Raw genomic sequence first — 19,948 nt, 5'->3', positions numbered from 1 at the left:
CAGCTAACCCTAGCCTCCGCCCTCAGGGAGGGGACCCTTCATAAGTCTGTCTCCTCCATCTGAGTGTTCCCCCCGCCCTGGTCCTGAGACTGGCCCAGAGCCGGGTCTCAGCACAAGTGTGGATGAAAGGACCAGGTAATACCACCTCTAGGTTTGGCTTGCACCTGGGATTTCTCAGGCAGGAACACGTCCAAGAAACAAAGACACGAATGCACCTCGCCCAGGCCAGGACTCTCAGTTGCCAGGACAGGTGAGATTTCCTTGTTCTGGTTCAAAGCCAGCCACTTGGGCAGCTGGGGCTGGACCTGGAGTTCGCTGTGTGTTCTGGGATTTGTAGTTCCTGGAGGCCTCTAATTGCTGAGAACCTGCTCAAGCCTCATTGAAGGACTGGGTCTTTGTTGTCCCCAGAGTGAGCTGCTGTGCACCCCAGCCGCGCCAGGGCCTGCAAGAGTGCCACGTGAGGTGGGAAAGTGGGCCTTGGGCTGAGCTGCTGAGGGCTGCCTGGCTGGCCCCACCCAGCTGGCAAACACCGTGCCTGCCATGGCAACAGGCACAGCCATTGTCCTTCTCTTCCTGTTCTGCTGCCCTCTGCCTCCTCACTGAGCAATCAGGTGCCTGGGCTGGGCCAGAGCCCTGTGTGGGACTGCCATTGCCCTGCTTGCCCCTGATATCTGAGCTGCTCCTGCACACCTGGAGAGGGCAGCATGGGAGGCTTCAGGGCAGCAGAATCTTGAGCCTGAATCCACCTTGACTGATGAGGAAGTGCCGAGGGAGGGGTGAGGGGGTTGCCCAAGGGCACAGAGCAGTGCCAGGCACTTCCTACTCGATTTCATAGCTCAAGAGGCTGCCTAGGGGCCGGCCCGGTGGTGTAGCTGTTAAGTTCAGGCACTCCGCTTCGGCTGCCCGGGTTTCCCTGGTTCGGATCCTGGGCACAGACCTATGCACCACTCATCAGGCCATGCTGAGGCACCATCCCACATAGAAGAACTAGAAGGATGTACAACCATGACATACAACTATCTACTGGGACTTTGGGGAGAAAAAAGGGAAAAAGGAGGAAGATTGGCAACAGATGTTAGCTGAAGGCCAATCTTCCTCACACACACACACATACACACACACACAAGAGGCATGCCTGAAAACAATGGGGAAAAGGTACCTTGGAAAAGGTACCTTGGAAAAGGCAGAGTGGATGAACCTGAAGTCAGAGAACCTTAACCAGAGAATTAAAGTTGCCATCACCAGTGATGGGACAGGCTGTCCTCACGTGCCCCCGCTGTGTGTGATGTACTGAGGAGGACACAACATCCTGCCAGAAGTGTTTAACCTGAGGAGACAACCAGACACGTCCTGACTGAGGGACGTTCTGCAAAAAAAACTGACCTGGACTCTTGAAACAGATCTGTGTCGTGAAAGGCAAAATCTAGCCATTAATTTAATGAATGAATGGATAAAAGGCTGGGGAACAGTTCTAGATTGAAGGAGACAAAAGAGAGATGACAACCAAAATCAATGTATGATCCTTTTTTTTTTTTCTTTTTTTTGCGAGGAGGATCAGCCCTGAGCTAACATCCATGACAATCCTCCTCTTTTTTTGCTGAGGAAGATTGGTCCTGCGCTAACATCCATGCCTATCTTCCTCCACTGTATATGGGATGCCGCCACAGCATGGCCTGACAAGCGGCGCATCGTACGCGCCCGGGATCCGAACCCGAGAACCCGGGCCGCCAGCATTGGAGTGCGCGCACTTAACCACTAGGCTACGAGGCCTGCCCCAATGTATGATCCTTAGTTGGATCCTTGATAAAAATTTCAAAAAAAGATGAAACACTACAGAAGGATATTCTTGGGATAATTGGGGACATTTGAATGTTGAGTGGATATTAGATAATAATATATCCATGTTAAATTTCCTGAGTGTGAGGACTGTGCTGTGGTTAGGTAAGAGAGTGTTCTCATTCTTACGAGATACACAGTGCGTTATTTAGAGGTAAGTTCGTGATGCCGGCAACTGTCAAATGCTTCAGAAAAAGAAATATGTATGTATGCAACATTTTATATACACTATGATAATATGGTATACCTTAGTATTAAGATATAGGGAGATAGGGCCGGCCCCGTGGCTTAGCGGTTAGGTGCGCGCGCTCCGCTGCTGGCAGCCCGGGTTCAGATCCCGGGCGTGCACCGACGCACCGCTTCTCCTGCCATGCTGAGGCCGCGTCCCACGTACAGCAACTAGAAGGATGTGCAGCTATGACATACAACTATCTACTGGGGCTTTGGGGGGGAAAAATAAATAAATAAAATCTTTAAAAAAAAAAAAGATATAGGGAGAGAGAGAGAGAGAGAGAAAAAAATGAATGTGGCAAAATAGTAACAATTGCGGCTGAATCCAGGAGGGTGGTATATGGGTATTCATTTCAGTATTCTTGTAAGTTTCCTATAGCTTTGAAAATTTCAAAATAAACATTGGAAAGAAGTACCCCCATTTCCCTCCCATCCCCAGAGGCTGCCATCCAGTGGCTTTAATATGCACTGTTTTGTTTGTGTCTTTCCTTGAAAATGTGCATGTTCTGTTATATTTGGCTTCTTACTTTTTTTCCACTCAGTACTGTATTGCTTGTTTAGTTGTTTGCTTGTTTTCCACTAGGCCTTGAAGATCCCTCTGTATTGCTAATCTCTTGAATCTGTTTTCTTCTAACTGTGGCTTGGTGCTCCATGGAACTCCATGGAATGCATCCCTCACATCTTAGTCCTCTGTCCTCCAGGGATGGACACCAGGCAGCCTCCAGCTCCCCACGCCACAGTGAACAGCCATGGACCTGCCCCCTCAGGGACCTGGTGAGACTCTCCACAGGAGAGAGACCTGAATGCAGAGATGCTGGGGCACAGGGCACAGACCATTGCTCTGTGGTCCCCCAGGCTAGCTGCCCTTGTCACACCCACTGGCAGTGCAGGAGGGTGCCATGTCCCCACATCTCTGCCAGCCATTCTAAATTTTGCCACTCTGACTCACTGTCAAGTGATGTCCCCATTGCTTTATTTTACATTTCTCTGATTTCTGATCACTTGGAGCATCTCCTCATTTCCTTGACGGCCTTTGGATTCTCCTCTTCTGTAAATTGCCCGTTCATACTCTATCCATTTTGCAGTGGGGGTAGCTGTGTTTTTCTTGTTGATGTGCACGTGTTCCTCACAGAGTCTAGATCTTACTGTCCAGTCTGATCTAACACAAACTCTCCCCTCTCCACACGTGGTTACGGAGCACTTGAAATGGGGCTAATACAAACTGAGATGTGCCGTAAGTGTAGAGTACACACTGGATTCTAAGGCTTATTAGAAAGAAGAGGACGTAAAATATCACATCTCATTAATTCTTTTTTATACTGATTATATATCGTAATAATGATAATGTGGATGTATTGGGCTAAAGTGTATTATTCAAATTAATTTCACTTGTTTCTTTTTACTATTTGAATGCGCTCCTAGAAAATTTACAACTTGGTATGAGCTTGCATATTCTACTGGATAGCGCCGGGATACTGGGCCCTGGCCAGTTTCAATAATGACAGAGCTTCCCACGAGCCAGACGCTGTTGTAAGAAATTTATATTTACTAAACCGTTTAACCCTCCTAATGACCCTGTGAGGTGGGCACAGTATTAGACATTGCAAACATATTCCCCCACCGTTATGTGACGATTTGCTTCACCCGTGATATCCTTCAATGGGAGGAAATTCTTAACTTCAATATAATTGAACTTATCCATTTTGTCATTTGCACCCGTGACATTTCATTAAGGAGGCCTTTTCCACCCTTAGATCACAACGTTTTTCTTCTATTCATTCCCTGGTTTTACTTTTCCTGCATCCTCATTCCCTCCCTAGGCCCCCTCGGGGTGTAGGGTAGGACGGTCACATCTCTCCGTAACCTGCGCTGCTCACAGCGCACCCTGGGCCCCCATGTGCCTTAACCTCCTCGTCTATAAAGCAGTGATCAGAATGGGACCCCCCTCCTAAAGTGATTATGATTGTCAAACACCTACAGTGGTGCTGGGCAGATAGTGAGTGCTCAGTGAACAACAGCTGGTATTATTAAACTGTGTTGAGGGCACAGAGATGAATAAACACAGTCTTTCCAAATAGAAACATTATAAAAATAGACCCCTTTATTAAGCCCTTACTGTTCCAGGCCCTGTGCTGGCTGCTCTTTAGGATTAATCCCACTGGCTATCGCCCCCATTCTAGAGAGGAGGAGACAGGCTCAGAGAAGGGGAGCCACTGCCTCAAAGTTGCACAGCAACTCATGGCTGTGGCACTTGAGCTCCAACCCCAGCACACGTGACGTCCCTCTGGAGGTATGGGTTGCACTGTCCTCAACTTGAGGCCTGGCCCTGAGATGTGGGGGACAGGGCGGATCGAGGAGGGAAAGTGCCGAGGGACATCATCCGGGCCACAGTGCTCTTGGAGTTTGATTGCCTGGCTTTTTGTGGTCGGGCTGCTTGTATTAGCCTGGCAGGACTGCACTCTGCGGGGAGGGCCTGGAGGGGATGCAGGGCAGGTGGCCCTGACGGGGCTGGCTCCTGTGGCCCCAGGTTTCTGCCCCAGTGCGGGCGCCCTCTGAGGCTGAATTTTAGGAAGTCGTGATAAAACCCTGCAGCAGTGCTGTTTTCTGGAGGGCCGACGGGCGGCTCTCCTTTCCAAGTACATCTCCAATCATCTCCCTCCACTTCCTCGGCCCCCACCTGGTCCAGCCCCAGCATCTCCTTCAGGACTTCTCCCTGACGCCTGGCTCCACCCTTGCTCCCCGCCCAGGTCTGCTCCCCCCATGGCGGCCAGAGGGCGCCTGGGAGCCCCCAGTCAGCTCTTGGCCTTCTCTGCAGACGACCCCCACCCAGGGGCCATGTGGCCTCCAAACCCCCTTCGCTGAAGTGTTTCATCTGGAGTCAGGCCTGGCCACGCTGGGGTCCAGCATCAGCTTCCCAAGGGAAGTCAGGCGCCCGTTGAGACAAGCCACCCGGGTTCCAGCTCCAACTTCCAGGCAAAAGCACATCAGGCCGCATCCCTCCTGACTCAACTCTCCCAGCTGGCTTCTCCCGCGCCTGGGGCACTGGGCCTGCCTCGGCAGGGCCCTGACGCCTGGCCTGTCTCACCGTGGGCACGCCCCACCCTCCTCTCTCCTGCTCTCTCTCTTCCGCCACGCCAGGCCTTGGGGCCTCACGCTCCCCAGGCCGGCCCTGCTCGCTCCACACCCATCCTCTGCCCAGGAGCCCCATCCCCAGGGCCTCAGCTGCAACGGCTCCTCTCTGAGCCCTGACAAGCTCATGTCTCCTGGCCTGCATGCCGGGCCTGCCAGGCCTCCTCTCTCCAGGCTCTCTGGTCATGGGAACTGCCTTGACCCCTGTAGTGGGTTGAATGGAGGCTCCCAAAGGACATGGCCCTGTCCCTGAACCTGTGAACGTGAACTTCTTTGGAATAAGGGTCTTTGCAGAAGAAATTAAGCATCTTGAGATGAGATCATCCTGGAGTAGGGTGGGCCCTGAATCCAATGACAAGTGTTCATATAAGAAACAAGAGGAGACAGAGACAGGCAGAGGGGAGGGCCACCTGAAGACAGAGGCAGGGATGGGAGTGCTGCAGCTACAAGCCAAGGAGCCCTGGGGATGGCCAGCAGCCCCCAGAAGCCAGGAGAGAGGCCTGGGACAGACTCTCCCTCAGAGCCTCCAGAAGGAGCCAACCCTGCCTGCACCTTGGTTTTGGACCTCTGGCCTCCAGAACTGGGAGGGAATAAATTCCCGTTGTTTCAAGCCCCCTAGTTTGTGGTGCTCTGTCACGGCTGCCCCAGGACGCTAAAACCTCTGTTAGGTCTGCGTTTCTCGGAGGACCGTGGGCTTCAGGAGGCACTCCCAGAGTGCTGTGTTTGCTGTTCACGGGCTCCTGGGGCTGGTGTTGAGCTGGGCCTCAGGAACTGTGCCCGACTAACACACGAGTCGTGAAGAAGGAACAGGACCCAGGGAGGAGAGCTCTCCTGAGCCAGAGCGAATAGACACTCTCCCAGGTGGAAGCTGGAAGAAGTGGGGTGTGGGGACCCCTTCCCAGGGGAGCCAGCAGCAGACCCCGGGGCTGGGCTGCCCGTCCTCTACATGCTCCCTGACATGAGGGTCACCAGGCGCTTGTTGCAGGTCCTCTGGTCTGATCACTCGAATACTTGTTCAGCAAACACTCGTGGGGCAGTTCTGGGCCAAGTGTCCCTCTAGGCACTGGTGATGCAAAGATCATTAGGGCATGCATGGTGACCTCAAGGAAACTCGGATCGCTCTGGAGAGGGACCTTCTGGAGTGTTCCCGAGGTTGTCTCTCCTCCCCTCATGACAAAGAGGGAAGACATCTGACTGAATGACCATAGAGCCTGAGAACTCAGAAGAAATCAGACCCCCTGCCCCCCAGGCACGCGTGGAACCAGCAGACGCGTAGGTGTTCTCGGCCTGTGGGGGGGACATGAGCACAGGCACTTTAAGGATGAGATTTTAACAGAAAACAATAGTTATTGTTTGTGTTATGTTATTTTGAGATGGAAGGTTGGTGCACTGAAATTTCAGAAGACCGATGACAGGCCTCAGAGGCCTGAAGCTATCATACCATCAAATCACACTCTCCCCGCCTCTCCAGCAAAGGGAAATTAAGACAAAACAGAACCCATAACCCTTGCAAGCTTCCACCTCATTCAGGGGAAAAACCGAAGTTCTCCCAGTGGCCCCCAGGCCACCATCTGCCTCCTTGTCACCCACACCCTCCCCCCCCTCCTCCCATCTCCCCTCGTTCGTTCTGCTCCAGCCTCACAGGGCTTCTGGCCGTCTTTCAACAACTCGGCATACTCCTGCCTCAGGGCCTTTGCACAGGCTGCTCAGGCTGCCTGGACCACCCTTCCTCAGTATCCAGCTGGCTCCCTCCTTACTTCCTTCAAGTGTTTGCTCACGTTACCTTCTCCATGAGGCATTTGCTGACCGTGTTACTTCAAATTGCACCTAACACTCTCTACCCACTTGTTTTACATTTCTCCATCACTCTCATTACTATCCAGCATATTAGATGTTTTATTTATTCTTAATTATTTTCTTTCTCCTCCTACCCCCACTTGACCATCAGCTCTGCAAAAAGGCGGGAATTTCTGCCACCTTTGTTCATTGCTGTGTCCCCAGCATCAAGAACAGGGCTGGGCACATAGTAGGTATTCAATAAATGTTTATTGAATGGACACGTGCTTATTATGCTTCAGGCACCATGCTGTGTGCTTCAATAATTAGTAACTGACGACAATAATGCAGAGGTAAGGAGAGCCGGGGCAGGCTTTCTGCCAAGTGCCTTAGAAACACCGGCCTGGTGCCGGGCCTGTGTGAGGCCTTCTTAGGGTTAGCCGTCTGAGTCCCACCTCCCGGGGAGTGAGCAGCGGGAGCTGCTACACAGGAGCAGGCTGAGGCTCTGAGAGGTCTGTTATTTGCTCAGGGGAATGCAGCGAGAACTTGAAGTCGGCACAGCCCCTTCCAGAAGCCGAGTCTTCATGCCGTGTCCTCTCTCTCCCCAATGGATCACCTCGTCCAGTTTCCACACCTCTATGATGTCTGTACTTTCAGTTGTCCCATTCCTCAAAGGAGGCCACTGAGACTCAGAGAAGTGAGGGCACTTGCCCAAGGACACCCAGCAGCAGACCGGCAGACCCAGGACTCACAGCTGGGGCTGCTCAGCCCCAGAGCCCAATGCTCGGTGCCTGTCAGGCAGCCAGGTGGTCACAGGACGGGAGGGAGCATGCTGTGGGGACAGCGTCCTCGGGCTGGGGGAGGGCCAGGGCTCGAGCTGAGGGTCTCAGCGGCTTACCCGGGGACTTGACTCCTAGAGCTCAGCCAAGAGCTCTGACCTAGAAACCCTCGGACTCACCTCAGCCTCTGGGTTACCAGCTGGGGGCTGAGAAAGCTTCAAATAGGGGTGTAAAGAAGCTACTAACTGTCACACAGCGTGTGTTCTGGGCCAGACCCTGTGTGTGTGTATTCTCATCTGGAAATCCTCACAACCCTTGAAGAGGTCCTGTTATTATGCCTGTTTTACAGCTGAAGAAGCTAGGCACAGAGAGGTGGTCACCTGCCCGAGGTCACACAGCTAGAAAGTGGTCGGGTGAGGGCCTCACCCTGGAAGCAGAAACAGTGGCTAGAAGAGACGTGGGGGCATCAAACACTACGTGGCTCTTCACATCCAGCTGGGTGGGCCTGGAGGATCAGGGTGCAGAGTGACAGGCATGAGGAAGCTCTGTATGTTCACAACATATTATGTGAGGGAGAAAAAATGCAGAGCATACAGTATATACCACTTGTGAAAAAAAGAAAAATGCATTCATGCAGCATGTCAGGAAACACACCCGAGAACCCAGGAACATTCGTCGGAGCTGGACTCGCAGAGCAAGGGGGAGGGAGGACTGTCACTCCGGGTGCCTTTTTGAGTTTGGCATCTCGATTCCACAGCCAAAAATTGAACCTGAAAATTTAGTAAAGATGCTTATGCTTATATAAGCAGAGTCTCTCTCGGAGAAAGCACCATGTTAAGAACAGGAAAGCTCCCTGACGCCATTGCTCATCTGTGCTGGCGGGGGGCGGGGGGCGGGGGGGCCGGGGGCTGCAGGCCCAGAGGAGGGCACCCGGCCTCTCACGGCAGGCCCGAAGTGCATGTTGAGTTTTGTCCTTTGTTTACATCTCGTACAAGTGCCACACAGCTGGATTAAGGTGAGGCGGGGCAGGACGTCCCTACAGACAGTACGGCCCGAGGTCAGAGAGGCAGCGTGGGAACAGGGAAGCACACCGTGAGAGGGCAGCAGGGAGGCGAGGACACAGACGGGTGCCTGCGGACACACCGCACACTCTGGACGCACAATCGGCTCCAGCGTGGGCAAAACAACGTGCGTCCGAGGGGCAAGCTCTCCGTACACTCAAGCCTTCTTTTTCACCACGAACACGTTCCCAGAGAACGACACTGCCCCACCCACCACCCTGGGGAGGTTATTTCGGGAAGTTCCCAGAAGTGTGTGGACTCTGAGGCTCTGTGCACTTTTGTGCTGTGGCTACATAATGAAAGAGAAGGAGGGATGGCAGCCTTGGGGGTCTGTGCTCCCAAATGAGACCAGGGCCAATTCTGCAGTAAATACCACCTTGGCACCTGAGGTAGCACAGTAGACAAATCTTGTGACCGGTCCCTTTTGTCTGTGCCATTCCAGGGGGCACCTCCTGGCACAGACAGCATCTCTGACGTGTTGGGGCTCAACGAGACTGCTGGCTTACACTGCACTGTCCACTAGTGGCCACCAGCCACGTGTAGCTGCTGAGCACTTGACACAGGGCGCAATAACCAAACAACTGATTTTTTTGTGTGTGTGTGAAGATGATCAGCCCTGAGCTAACATCCATGCTAATCCTCGTCTTTTTTTTGCTGAGGAAGACTGGCTCTGAGGTAACATCTATTGCCAATCTTCCTCTTTTTTTCCCCAAAGCCCCAGCAGCTAGCTATATGTCATAGTTGCACATCCTTCTAGTTGCTGTATGTGGGACGCGGCCTCAGCATGGCCGGAAAAGTGGTGCATCAGTGCGCGCCCAGGCTGAACCCGGGCCGCCAGTAGTGGAGTGTGCACTTAACCGCTAAGCCACAGAGCTGGCCTGCCACTGAATTTTTAATTTTATTGAATCTGAAAAAATTTCCATTCAAAAAAAACACTCCCATTACTACAAAAAACTCCCTTGGACAGCGATGCCCCTAGCCTATTTTCAGTGGTTAAATGGTTTCAGTGGGAAGGGAAAGCCAGTGGTAGGTTGACTTTAAATATGGTGTTACTCAAGTTTTTAGTTTAAGATTTTTTGTAGCAAAATAGCAATACATTGTTTTCAAACTGTGTAATTACTTACCTTATAATAACAACAGTTCCTGAAAAAAAGTTACAAAGTAAGAGCGGTTCCGTGGCCTGTAAGTAAATCCAGCGCAGGAAATGGGCCTTCTCCAGCGCACAACCGACCCTGGGATGGAATCCCAGTTGGGTGTGGCCAGGGCCTGCCCAACACCCAGCCTGTTCCAGCAGGAAACAGTGGAGCCAGATTATGAGGGCAGACCAGACCCTGAGAGACTGGAAGAGTCAAACTCCGGCTTCAACCTTCACGAAAAACAGGCTCTGAATCCACTGGCCTCTTCAGAGGCCTGGATCCAGAGACAGGGTCAACCGACCTTCTCCACCCCACACACAGCTCAGGAAGGGAGACTGCTGCTTCCAGCCCGCCCCCCCACCCCCACGATGCCTTTGGAGGGAGGCCTGCCCCTGCCCCCCCCCCCCAGCAGAGCCCTCAAACAGAGTCACAGGACCACTCCCCCAGGTTTAGCATCAGTCTTTAATGCTGTGGCGCTGCACATCGACAAGTCACACACTTTGGTCTCACGTTGGCAGTGGCAACTGACAATGAATCTAAAGGTCTGAGCACCAGACTGGCCTGCAAGGAACAGACACTTGTCCCGACTCCCCACTCCCAAGGTGCCTTCTCAACTCCACCATGGCCCCATACAGGCAGCAGCTGCCGACGACTTGGTCTTTCTGGAATGCACACTGTCTTTACACAGAACTATAAAAACATATTTACAGGCGTTCCACAGTGCTCCTGTAATCAGAAGCAAAGACCCTTTTATCAAAAAGGATTATATCTAGGGCTGTGCAAAATTCAAAAGGATTAGATCCCTTTGAATGAGTCCAAAGTCTATTACAAAAAAAATTACCAGGGTCTCTGGTAAGCCACAGGTATGCCAAAGGATTGCCTTACACAGCAGAATACCTGGTGAGTGCGCACACTCAGCCTTGGGACCAGGGATCGAGAGCACCCCCGACCTTCAGCGGAGAGGTGGCTGCGCCAGTCACTGGCTTGCTCCAGGCCGGCTCCCCTGGTCCTGCTGGAGTGAGAGGTATTACTTGTGGGCGCCAGCCAGGCAGTTCTGCAAACACAGTCTAGGTTCTCAATTTGAGATGACAAAACAGAAAACTGGATTCTTTAGAAGAAGAGCAGGACATGGAAGACAAATACACAACAGACACAAACCCATCACACAGCAGAAACTGAGGACTGTACCAGCTCTGCTGAGGAGGACAACAGGTCGACACCACCTCAGCTGCAAGCCAAAGGCCCACAGAGGGATGAGTCCAGCCGTGGGTCTGGCTCTGGCCCTGCAACAGGGCCTGGAGGAGGGCAGGGGCCCCTCCCTGGAGGGCTGCAGGACCCGGGTGCAGACTGCAACGCCTTTTCCTGTCGTGCCCACCACCTCCTGCCCTATCACTGCAAAAACCACTTCAGTCTAGTGCTCGACTTTCAAAGATTGTAATATATTCTCTGAAACACATTCAGCAGTACGGAGCCCTCCCTGGGCCCTCCCGCCCTCTCAAGGGGCCACAAGTGGTGGAACGGTCCGGAAAGCCTTCAGCTCTGGAAAGGTCCCTGATCAGTCCTCGGAGACACGGTCAGCTATATCGGAAGAACCTGCTCCAGTACGGTTCTTGACGTCTGGGGGATCCTGTCCGGGAAGAGCACTTCAAACTCAATGACGAGATCCCCGCGCTTCTCGGGTGTCTTGGGGAGAGGGAGGCCTTCTCCAGGAACTTTCCGCCGCATGCCAGGCCTGATGACGTCTTTGAACACGACAGGTATGGTTCTGCCGTCCAGAGTGGGGACGTTCACGGTACAGCCACACAGAGCCTCGAGAAGCAAAGGCACAGGATTAGATGGAGTACGCTCCTGCCTTCTCGGCTTTCTGGGCCGTTCCACCACTTCTGGCCCCGTGAGAAGATAAGAGGAAGAGAAACTCTTCAGCTAAATAAAGAGCCACCAGGCCTCTGCAACTAAGACCCTGCCGCCACATCTCCCCAGGTCACCAGCACGGACGCCCCAGAAAGCCGAGCCCTGTCTGTCCGTTCCTGGTGCCTCCCCAGCCTGTCCCACACCAAGTGCTCAGAAACGCCTGGCAACCCAATACTGCACGGTTTCACCGGCAGCCCCTCCCTCCACCGACCCGCCACCCAGAGCCCTACCTCCCGGAGGCTGATCCGGGCCGGGTAGATGACGTCGGAGCCGTCCCTCTTGAAGACGTTGTGCGGCTTGTCCCTTAGAACAAAGACGATGTCGGCCGGAATGTTGGTGGAGGTCTGGTCGCCTTCCTTGGGGAAGGTGATCTTGGTCCCTTCCTTCCACCCGCGCTTCACTTCGATGGTCAGGATTTTGTCTTCGTTGCGAACGCTCTTTCCATCGGGGTTCAGCCGCTTGTGGGAGATTTTCATCTTCTTGGTACAGCCGCTATAGATCTCTTCGAGTGACACCCTCAGGTCGTGGGTGACGGGGGGATCTTGCTTCTTTCGGCTGGGCTCCTGGGCAGGGCGGGAGCGGCCCAAGTTCACGTTGGTGAAGGCGCCCATGCCCATGGGGAAGCCGGAGAAAGGATCGTCGATATCCATGCCTTCCTCCCCGTTGCGCTGCCCGAAAAAGGTGTCAAACGGATTCCGACCACCGAAGAACTGGGCGAACATGGCATGAGGATCTCCATGGAACGTGTAGCTGAAAGAGGTGCCGTCAGCACCCCCGCTGCTGCCGCCGCTGGGGCCGCCGCCCTTGAGGCCTGAAAAGCAAAACGGGAAGCGGTCAGACGGCCGGCACGGAGCTGCCCCCTCCCGGAGCGCCCCGGAGAGAGCTCGTGAGCCGCGGGGGTTCTCTCAGCTCGGGAGGGCCGACCAGACCGACGCCGCAAGGCCCCGCCCGCCCTGCAGCAGCGCCGCCCGCCCGCCCCGCCCCGCCCGGCTCAAGGTCCGAGACGGCCACCTCCGGGCTCCCGGCCCGCCCGCTGCCCGCCCGCGCGCCCCCGCGACAACACGGCATCTCACGGACGGGCCGCCGCGCCGCGCACGCAGAGGCGGCGGGAGCTCTGGAGGGGCCGCGCCGGGCGGCGCAGCACGGCGCCCCGGCCCTCCGTCCCCGCGGCCGGCCCGCAGGCCAGCCTGAGCCGCCCAGGACGGGCGGACCACCTGCGGGCGTCCCTGCTCCCGGAGACGCCCCCCGCCCAGGGAGCCGGGCCGGCCGCCGAGGGGCGGGCGGAGGCGCGGGGAGAGTGGCCCGGCCGTGCTGCAAGCTTCTGGGCGAGCCGCGCGGCCAAGCTCCTCCCGCCCGCGCCCACCCCGGGGCGGAGGCGCGCGGCGCAGGGCGGAGGGCAGGGACCGGGGGTCGGGGACGCGCCCCCGCCCCGCGCCCGGCAAACGGCGGCCCGGCACGCACCTTCCTCGCCCAGGCGGTCGAAGATGTCGCGCTTGCGCGGGTCGCTGAGCACGTCGTAGGCCTCGGCGATCTCCTTGAACTTCTCCTCGGCGCCCGGCTCCTTGTTCTTGTCGGGGTGGTAGCGCAGCGCCTGGCGCCGGTAGGCGCGCTTGATCTCCTCGTCCGACGCGCCGCGGGCCAGGCCCAGCGTCTGGTAGTAGTCCTTGCCCATGACCCGCGGCCGCCACCCGCCCGGCTCCGCCGCCCCCGCCGCCTGGCCCGCACTCTATATACGCGTCCGGCGGAAGCTTCCAGAGCCCGCCAGCCCCCTCCAGAACCTTCTGCCCCGCCCCCGCGCCGCGCCCACCAATCGCCGCCGCCCTGGCCGCGACGCGCGACATCCGGGGCGGGGCCGCGCCGCCAACGGCCGCCCGCGCGCGGCCACGCCCCTCCCCTCGCCGGCAACGCCTCCCCGCGGCGCGCGCACCCGGCGGCGGAGGCCCCGCCCACCCTTTGCGGGGAGCCAATGGCGGCCTTGTTTCCCGCCCGTTTCCCGCCCCCTGCCCGGGTCGGTGGGTTACGGCGCGCGGCTCCGGGAAGGGGCGGGGCGGGGTCGGCCACGCCCCTTCCCCGGGAGACCTTAGGCCCGCCGCGCCCGGCCCTCCCGGTGACTGCGGGGGTGCCTCACCTCGCCCTGCCCCGGGTTCCGCTTCCGGGAACAGGCGCGCCCACCCGCCCGCTCCTCGCGGCGGCGGGGAGAACGCACCCGGGGCCGGGACTGTCCCTGTGCTGCCCCCGCAGGCCCCCGCAGGGCGGCTGCCTCCCCGACCGTCCCCCGCGCCCTTCCTTTTATCGCGCCTCGAGACCGGCTGCCGCTGGAAGCGCGATTGTCGTGTTCCTCGGTGTTCCCGCCGGGTGTCGCCTCCCCCCAGCCCGCGTCCCGGCGGCGCTCCGCCCCGTGCCTGCAGCGGCGCCCGTCCCGGGACGCGCCAGGGGTTCGGCCGTTCCTAGCGCGCTCGCCGCTCTTCTCTCCCCGCCACCTTGATGATTTGGGGGACGTGGGGCGCCACACGCCCCTCGGGGCCTCTCTCGCCTCGCCTGTGGGCCACGGGAGAGCCCAGGACAGGGCCGAGGGCGGCGAGCGGGCCCGGAGGAAGGGGCGGGGGCCGGGCCCGGGCCCGGGGGCGGCTCCCGGAAGACCCGCGCGGGAGGTCAGGGCCGGGGACGCTGGCTCCGGAGCCCACAGCGCCTTCCCTCCCGGTTCCCGCGCTTGCTGGCCGCGTCGCCTCGGGCTGTCCCCGGGCCGCGCCGGCCTCAGCTCCCGCCTCTGTGCGGCGAGGGTAGCAGCTGTAACCGCTCGCAGGGCTGGGAGGCCGACCTGAGTCAACGTCCCTCCAGTGCCCAGGGCAGGCCTGGCCCAGAGGGAGCGCTGTCACAGGCTGACCAGCCGCCACGAGTGGGGGCCGCTGGGCCACGCCCCCCCCGGGCAGCACCGCAGCGCCAAAGCTTGTGGTGGTCTCTGCCCTCGTGCGGGCCGCGACTCCCGAGAAAGAAGACCGTGGCCTTCGCTGCTGGCCAGCAGGGGATTCCCGCCCTGCCTGGCCACTCACTGACCCCAGGGAAACCCCAGGACTCTGGACTAGGACACACACAGGCCAACCTGGGAGGACGGGTCTGGGCGGGGAGTCCCCGGGCCTGCACAGCGGGGAGAGAATTCGGTTTCTCAACAGGTACATAAACAGCAGGAAAGTCGTCACAGGGAGAAAGCAGAGCTGGTGGGCGTCCTCGCCCTCACGCACTGGTCTGTTGCTATACAGACTTAACGGCGAGTCATGAGTGTGGCGGCCTCGGAGGTCTCCCTCGGCTCTGGGCGTCCTTGTGTTTGTGGGCAACCTTAGGGCCGAGGGGACTCTCCCTTTCCTGAATAAGCCTGGGTCATGTTCAAGAATTTTAAACTGTTTAACCATCCCCTCTTCCCCCCATAAAAAAAAGCAAAACCCAACACCTCTCCTGATGGCTGTGCTTCCTTGACTGGGACGCTCCGTGGGATCTTCAGGTTGTTACTGGAAAAGGGGCTTCTGCAGGAACCTCAGCAGATCTTGAGCCCTCGGCTCAGAGAAGATGTGATGTTTATTTTATGCATCAACCTGGCTGGGCTGTAATACCCAGTTCAATTAAACTCTAATCTAAGTGCTGCTGTGAAGGTATTTGGTAGATGTGGTTAACACTACAGTCAGTTGACTGTAAGTACGGGAGATGACCCTCCATAATGTGGGTGGGTCTCGTCCAATCAGGTGAAAGGCCTTAAAGGCAAATACTGAGGTTTTCCTGAAGAAGAAACCTCAGCTCCTGGCCATGAGTTTCCAGCCTGCCAGTCTGCCCTATAGGTTCCAGACTTGCCTAGCCAGCCCCCACAGTCGTGCAACCTAGCATCTTGAAATACATCTGTTAACACACACACAAATGTCCTACTGGTTCTGTCTTTGGTGGCACCCTCACCGACACAGGAACTAAGCAGGGCAGTCTGGAGTCAGCCGGCCTCAGCTCAAGTCCCAGACCCACTATTGACTTATTTCCTGTCTGTATGATCTTGCACAACTCGCCTGGTCTCTCAGAGCACCAGGTGTGTCCTGCATAAAATGAGGACCAGAGTAAATCCTACCTCCCAGGCTTCCTATGCATATGAAATCGACAGGGCCCAGGAAAGGAACATTATAACAAGAGCTGACACCGACTCGGCCCTACTACCTGCCCAGCCGTTTCAAAGCGCTCCATGCGTATTAACTCATTTCATCCTCACAATAATCCTATGAAGTTGGCCCATTGTTACCTCCACTTTACAGGTGGGGAAACGGAGGCTCTGAGCGGTCACGTGACTTGCCTGAGGTCACCCAGTGAGTGAGATGCTGCAGTGTAAAGTGTTTAGCACACTGAGTGCTTACAGTAAGCACTCAGCTTGTGTAAGACGTGATTCAGATGATAAAACCTTAATTAAAAAAAAATGCAGCACTCTTTTCAACTCCTCTTCATCAAAAAGACCTTCGAAAGCACCGCAGCCAGACGAGCCAGCAATCCCACCACTGGTGGAATACCCACGTGAGATCAAACCTGCGCTCGCATGAAAACCCGAGAGCAAATGTTTACGGAGGCTTTATTTGTAATTACCAACATCCCGGAAAACCTTCAATGGGGGAATGGATGAACAAACTGTGATCCAGCCATATGATGGAATACTATTCAGCCATTAAAAAGGAATGAGCTACTGATACAAGAAACAATGCAGATGGACCTCAAATGCATTATGTTAGTGAGAGAAGCCAGGCGCAAAAGGCTATTTACTGTGTGCTTTCATTTTATAGGACCTTCTGGAAAAGGCAAAAGTATTGACTCAGAAAGTGGATCAGTGGTTGCCAGGGACTGGGAAAAGGATGATGGAAATGTTCTATATCTTGACTGTGGTGGTGGTTACACAACTGCATTCAGAACTGTACACTAAAGAAAGGTGAATTTTACTGTATATAAATTATACCTCAATAAAAACACAAACATCCATGGAATTAAAAAAAAAATAACGAAAGTCGAGAGAGGGTAGGGCTTGGGAAACTTCTCTCTGGGGCCCCTGACACAGCGGAAAGTTGCCAACCAGCCCAGTCTTGTCTGCTCTTGGCTTCACCTTCCCTCACGCAGCTCTGAACCAGCTGGATCACAATCACACGCCCCAAAACAAGCCAAGCCAGGTTCTGGGAAAAACCAAGATCCTGCCTTACTTACATGGGGGAAATACAAACGGAGCTTGTGGGATGGAGAGCAAACACACCAGATCTTTGATGTGCGAGTGACTGCTGGTTCCCCCAGATCCGAGGCCTGAGGAGGCCCCACTCATCCTTCAGCGCTGCCACAGCGCAAGACCTTTCTGGAATTTCCCCTTCAGAAACGGCTTTAAGGGGCTTGTTCCAGTTGGTTCAGCAAACACCAAATGTTATCTGCTCCTCACTCCTCTGACTCAGCCGCTCTGCTGGGGATGCTGAGGACACGGAGCAGGATCTGGCTGTCCCTCCCAACAGGCACCGTCAGAGCAGCTGTACAGTGCCATGAACAGCTTGAATCAAGTGGCCAGTCTTCATTCCAAGGGTGGATTTGATGTTTGCCAATAGCCTGGTTACTGGAAGCCCGATGAGGCCAACAAGGGGTGCTCACGCTTGCAATACTCATCAAAAACAGAGAGGAATTCTCGTCTTGAGGCCAGATCCTGCCTTTCTGTGAGCTCCTCATGGGTGGAAATCATTTGTACGCTCTGGCTGGCACGAAGTGTAGTAGGTTCACAAAATGATCGGGTGCCTGTTGAGTGAGTGTGGGCCTCAGAAAAGCAGTCTCGAAAGGGAAATTCCAGAATGTTCCAGGTCTGTAGGAATGTGCATGGAATCTCTCCCAACATCTATTTGGACACCACACACCTTCCTCAGTTGGAACCCAGTGATACAAAAGACACACCCACTCAGTCCACACTGGAGAAGCTGCAAATGGGCAGAACTGGCACAGTAGAAAAACGTGTCTAGATTTTTGGGGTTTGACCCTGCTCCCTCAGCACCTATGACTAGACACCTCAAGCAACGCAAGTTGGTAGGATTTTAACTTGCAGCCTCTGAGTGAGTACCCGCCTTGTCCCCCTCAATGAGGCGGGGACTGAGGCCTGTGGGGACACAAAGGGACTCAAGATACTGTGAGCCCCAAAACTACCAACAAGAAAAGATCTGTGCCGGGGCCAGCCCGGTGGCGTAGTGGTCAAGTTTGCACACTGCGCTTTGGCGGCCCGGGGTTCATGGATTCAGATCCCAGGTTTGGACTTGCACACCACACATCAAGCCACACCGTGGTGGTGTCCCACATAGAAAACAGGGGAAGACTGGCATGGATGTTGGCTCAGGGCCACTCTTCCTCACTCCCCCTCCAAAAAAAAACCCTGTGCCTTTGAAAGCACAGTTATAAAACGTGTTTATGTTTTCTTCTGTTTTGCCTAGATAGCCCTGGTGAAAAACATAGTGAGTTTCTGAAGACCACAGCCTTGGCTTCCTTTGCTTGGAGATAGGGATCCCCAAAGCTGTAGCTTCAGAAGTTTCCAGAACCTGGATGACTAAGTGTTAAGCACTGACTCACCCTTGCCCCACCCTGCTCCCCTATGAATCATGGATCTACCTTTGAGGACTTTCCACCATGTCCCAGATGCCATGCCTCTGAGTTCCGGAGGGTCCAATAGTAGATGAAGGCTCATGGGCAGGGTCTGGATCCGGGAGAAAGAAGAGAAGGTGAGGGGGTGTGCCAGGTGCCACCCACTCCTTAGCCTGTCCTCAAATCTTTTTTTTTTTTTTTTGTGAGGAAGATTAGCCCTGAGCTAACATCTACCAATCCTCCTCTTTTTGCTGAGGAAGACCTGCCCTGGGCTAACATCCGTGCCCATCTTCCTCCACTTTATATGGGACGCTGCCACAGCATGACCTGACAAGCGGTGTGTTGGTGCTCGCCCAGGATCCGAACCCAGGCCGCCAGCAGTGGAGCTTGCACTCTTAACCGCTACGCCACTGTGCCGGCCCCGTGTCCTGAAATCTTGAGTGTGTGCATGAGTCTGTGTGTGTGTGTGTGTGTGTGTGTGTGGTGGCACCCACCCTCCCCTGCCCACTCGTGACACACCATCAAGGGAGCAAAAGCCTGGCATGACCTCAGACCAGCCTGTCCAGTAGAACGAGCGTGAGAGGCGCGACTGCCAGCCACAAACGTGGGCCACGTCTGTGATTTTCAGTGTGCCAAGAGGCTCATTAGAAAAGTAAAAAAAAACCCGGGAAGTTAATTTTAACAATGTATTTTAATCCAATATATCCAAAATATTATCATTTCCATGTATAATCAACGTAAAAGGTTATTAACGAGATTTTTTTTCTTTTTACATTCTCCCTTTCGTACTAAGTCTTTGAAATCGGCGTGTCTTAAGCTTACAGCACATCTCAATTTGGACCAGCCACATTTCAAGGGCTCACTAGCCACATGTGGCCAGTGGTGACCGTACTGGACAGCGCAGGTGGAGACAAACGTGGGCTCCCTGTCCAGAGGGCCGAGCACGGCGAGCGGGCGCTTACACTGACAAGGGCGGTGAGGACCCCCCACAATGGGGCGAGGGCCCAGGTCGCAGGTTGGGGGGGCCCCGGGGGCTTTTGGACACCCATTTCCCCTCCTTCCCTCGCATTCATGACAGCTGGGGTCCCCTCGCCGGAGAGGCCTCTCCTTCCAGGCGCCCCAGCCCACGGCCCCGGCCCCTAGCCCTCTCCCGCTGCTCCACGCTGCCCCCGGGGCCGCCCACCTCGGAATCCACCCTGCCGCGCCGCCCGCCATGAGGACGCTGCCCTCCCTGTCGCTCAACTTCTCGGTCCCGCCCCGCGCTTTGCTGTAACCGTCGCTTCCCGCGGTTTCCACAGCGACGCGACCAAGGGGCGGGGCAGGGGCGAGCGGCGCCGAGGCCCCATTTTGATTGGTGGGTGGCCGAGCCCCTTCTTTCCCCGCCCCCCTCCTGCCCGCGCTCCGCCCCCTGAACGGGTCCCGCAAGATGATTGGCCAGGCCCGTGGCGAGAGCGGGAGTCCTAGCTCAGACCGTCCGGGCGGG

The 19,948-nt window shown here is 55.8% G+C and overlaps 1 protein-coding gene and 1 long non-coding RNA gene across 2 annotated transcripts; both read right to left on the bottom strand.

Annotated features, from left to right (window-relative positions):
• Positions 1 to 10,392: 10,392 nt before the first annotated feature.
• Positions 10,393 to 13,574, bottom strand: DNAJB1 (DnaJ heat shock protein family (Hsp40) member B1). The gene is made up of 3 exons (XM_058525497.1): positions 13,321 to 13,574; positions 12,090 to 12,670; positions 10,393 to 11,757 (listed from the first exon to the last, which is right to left on the bottom strand). The coding sequence occupies exons 1-3, from the start codon at positions 13,529 to 13,531 to the stop codon at positions 11,527 to 11,529; spliced, it is 1,023 nt and encodes a 340-aa protein (XP_058381480.1). The 5' UTR covers positions 13,532 to 13,574; the 3' UTR covers positions 10,393 to 11,526.
• A 2,769-nt stretch (positions 13,575 to 16,343) lies between these two features.
• Positions 16,344 to 19,710, bottom strand: LOC131394585 (uncharacterized). Its single transcript, XR_009216200.1, has 3 exons — positions 19,649 to 19,710; positions 18,493 to 18,577; positions 16,344 to 17,637 (listed from the first exon to the last, which is right to left on the bottom strand). It is a non-coding gene; the product is annotated as an uncharacterized LOC131394585 (long non-coding RNA).
• Positions 19,711 to 19,948: the final 238 nt, after the last annotated feature.

This window comes from Diceros bicornis, chromosome 30, assembly GCF_020826845.1.
Source record: "Diceros bicornis minor isolate mBicDic1 chromosome 30, mDicBic1.mat.cur, whole genome shotgun sequence".
In the NCBI taxonomy this organism is placed as follows: domain Eukaryota; kingdom Metazoa; phylum Chordata; class Mammalia; order Perissodactyla; family Rhinocerotidae; genus Diceros; species Diceros bicornis.
The sequence above is the reverse complement of the archived record's forward strand: the minus strand, read 5'-3'. Positions and strand labels throughout refer to the sequence as shown.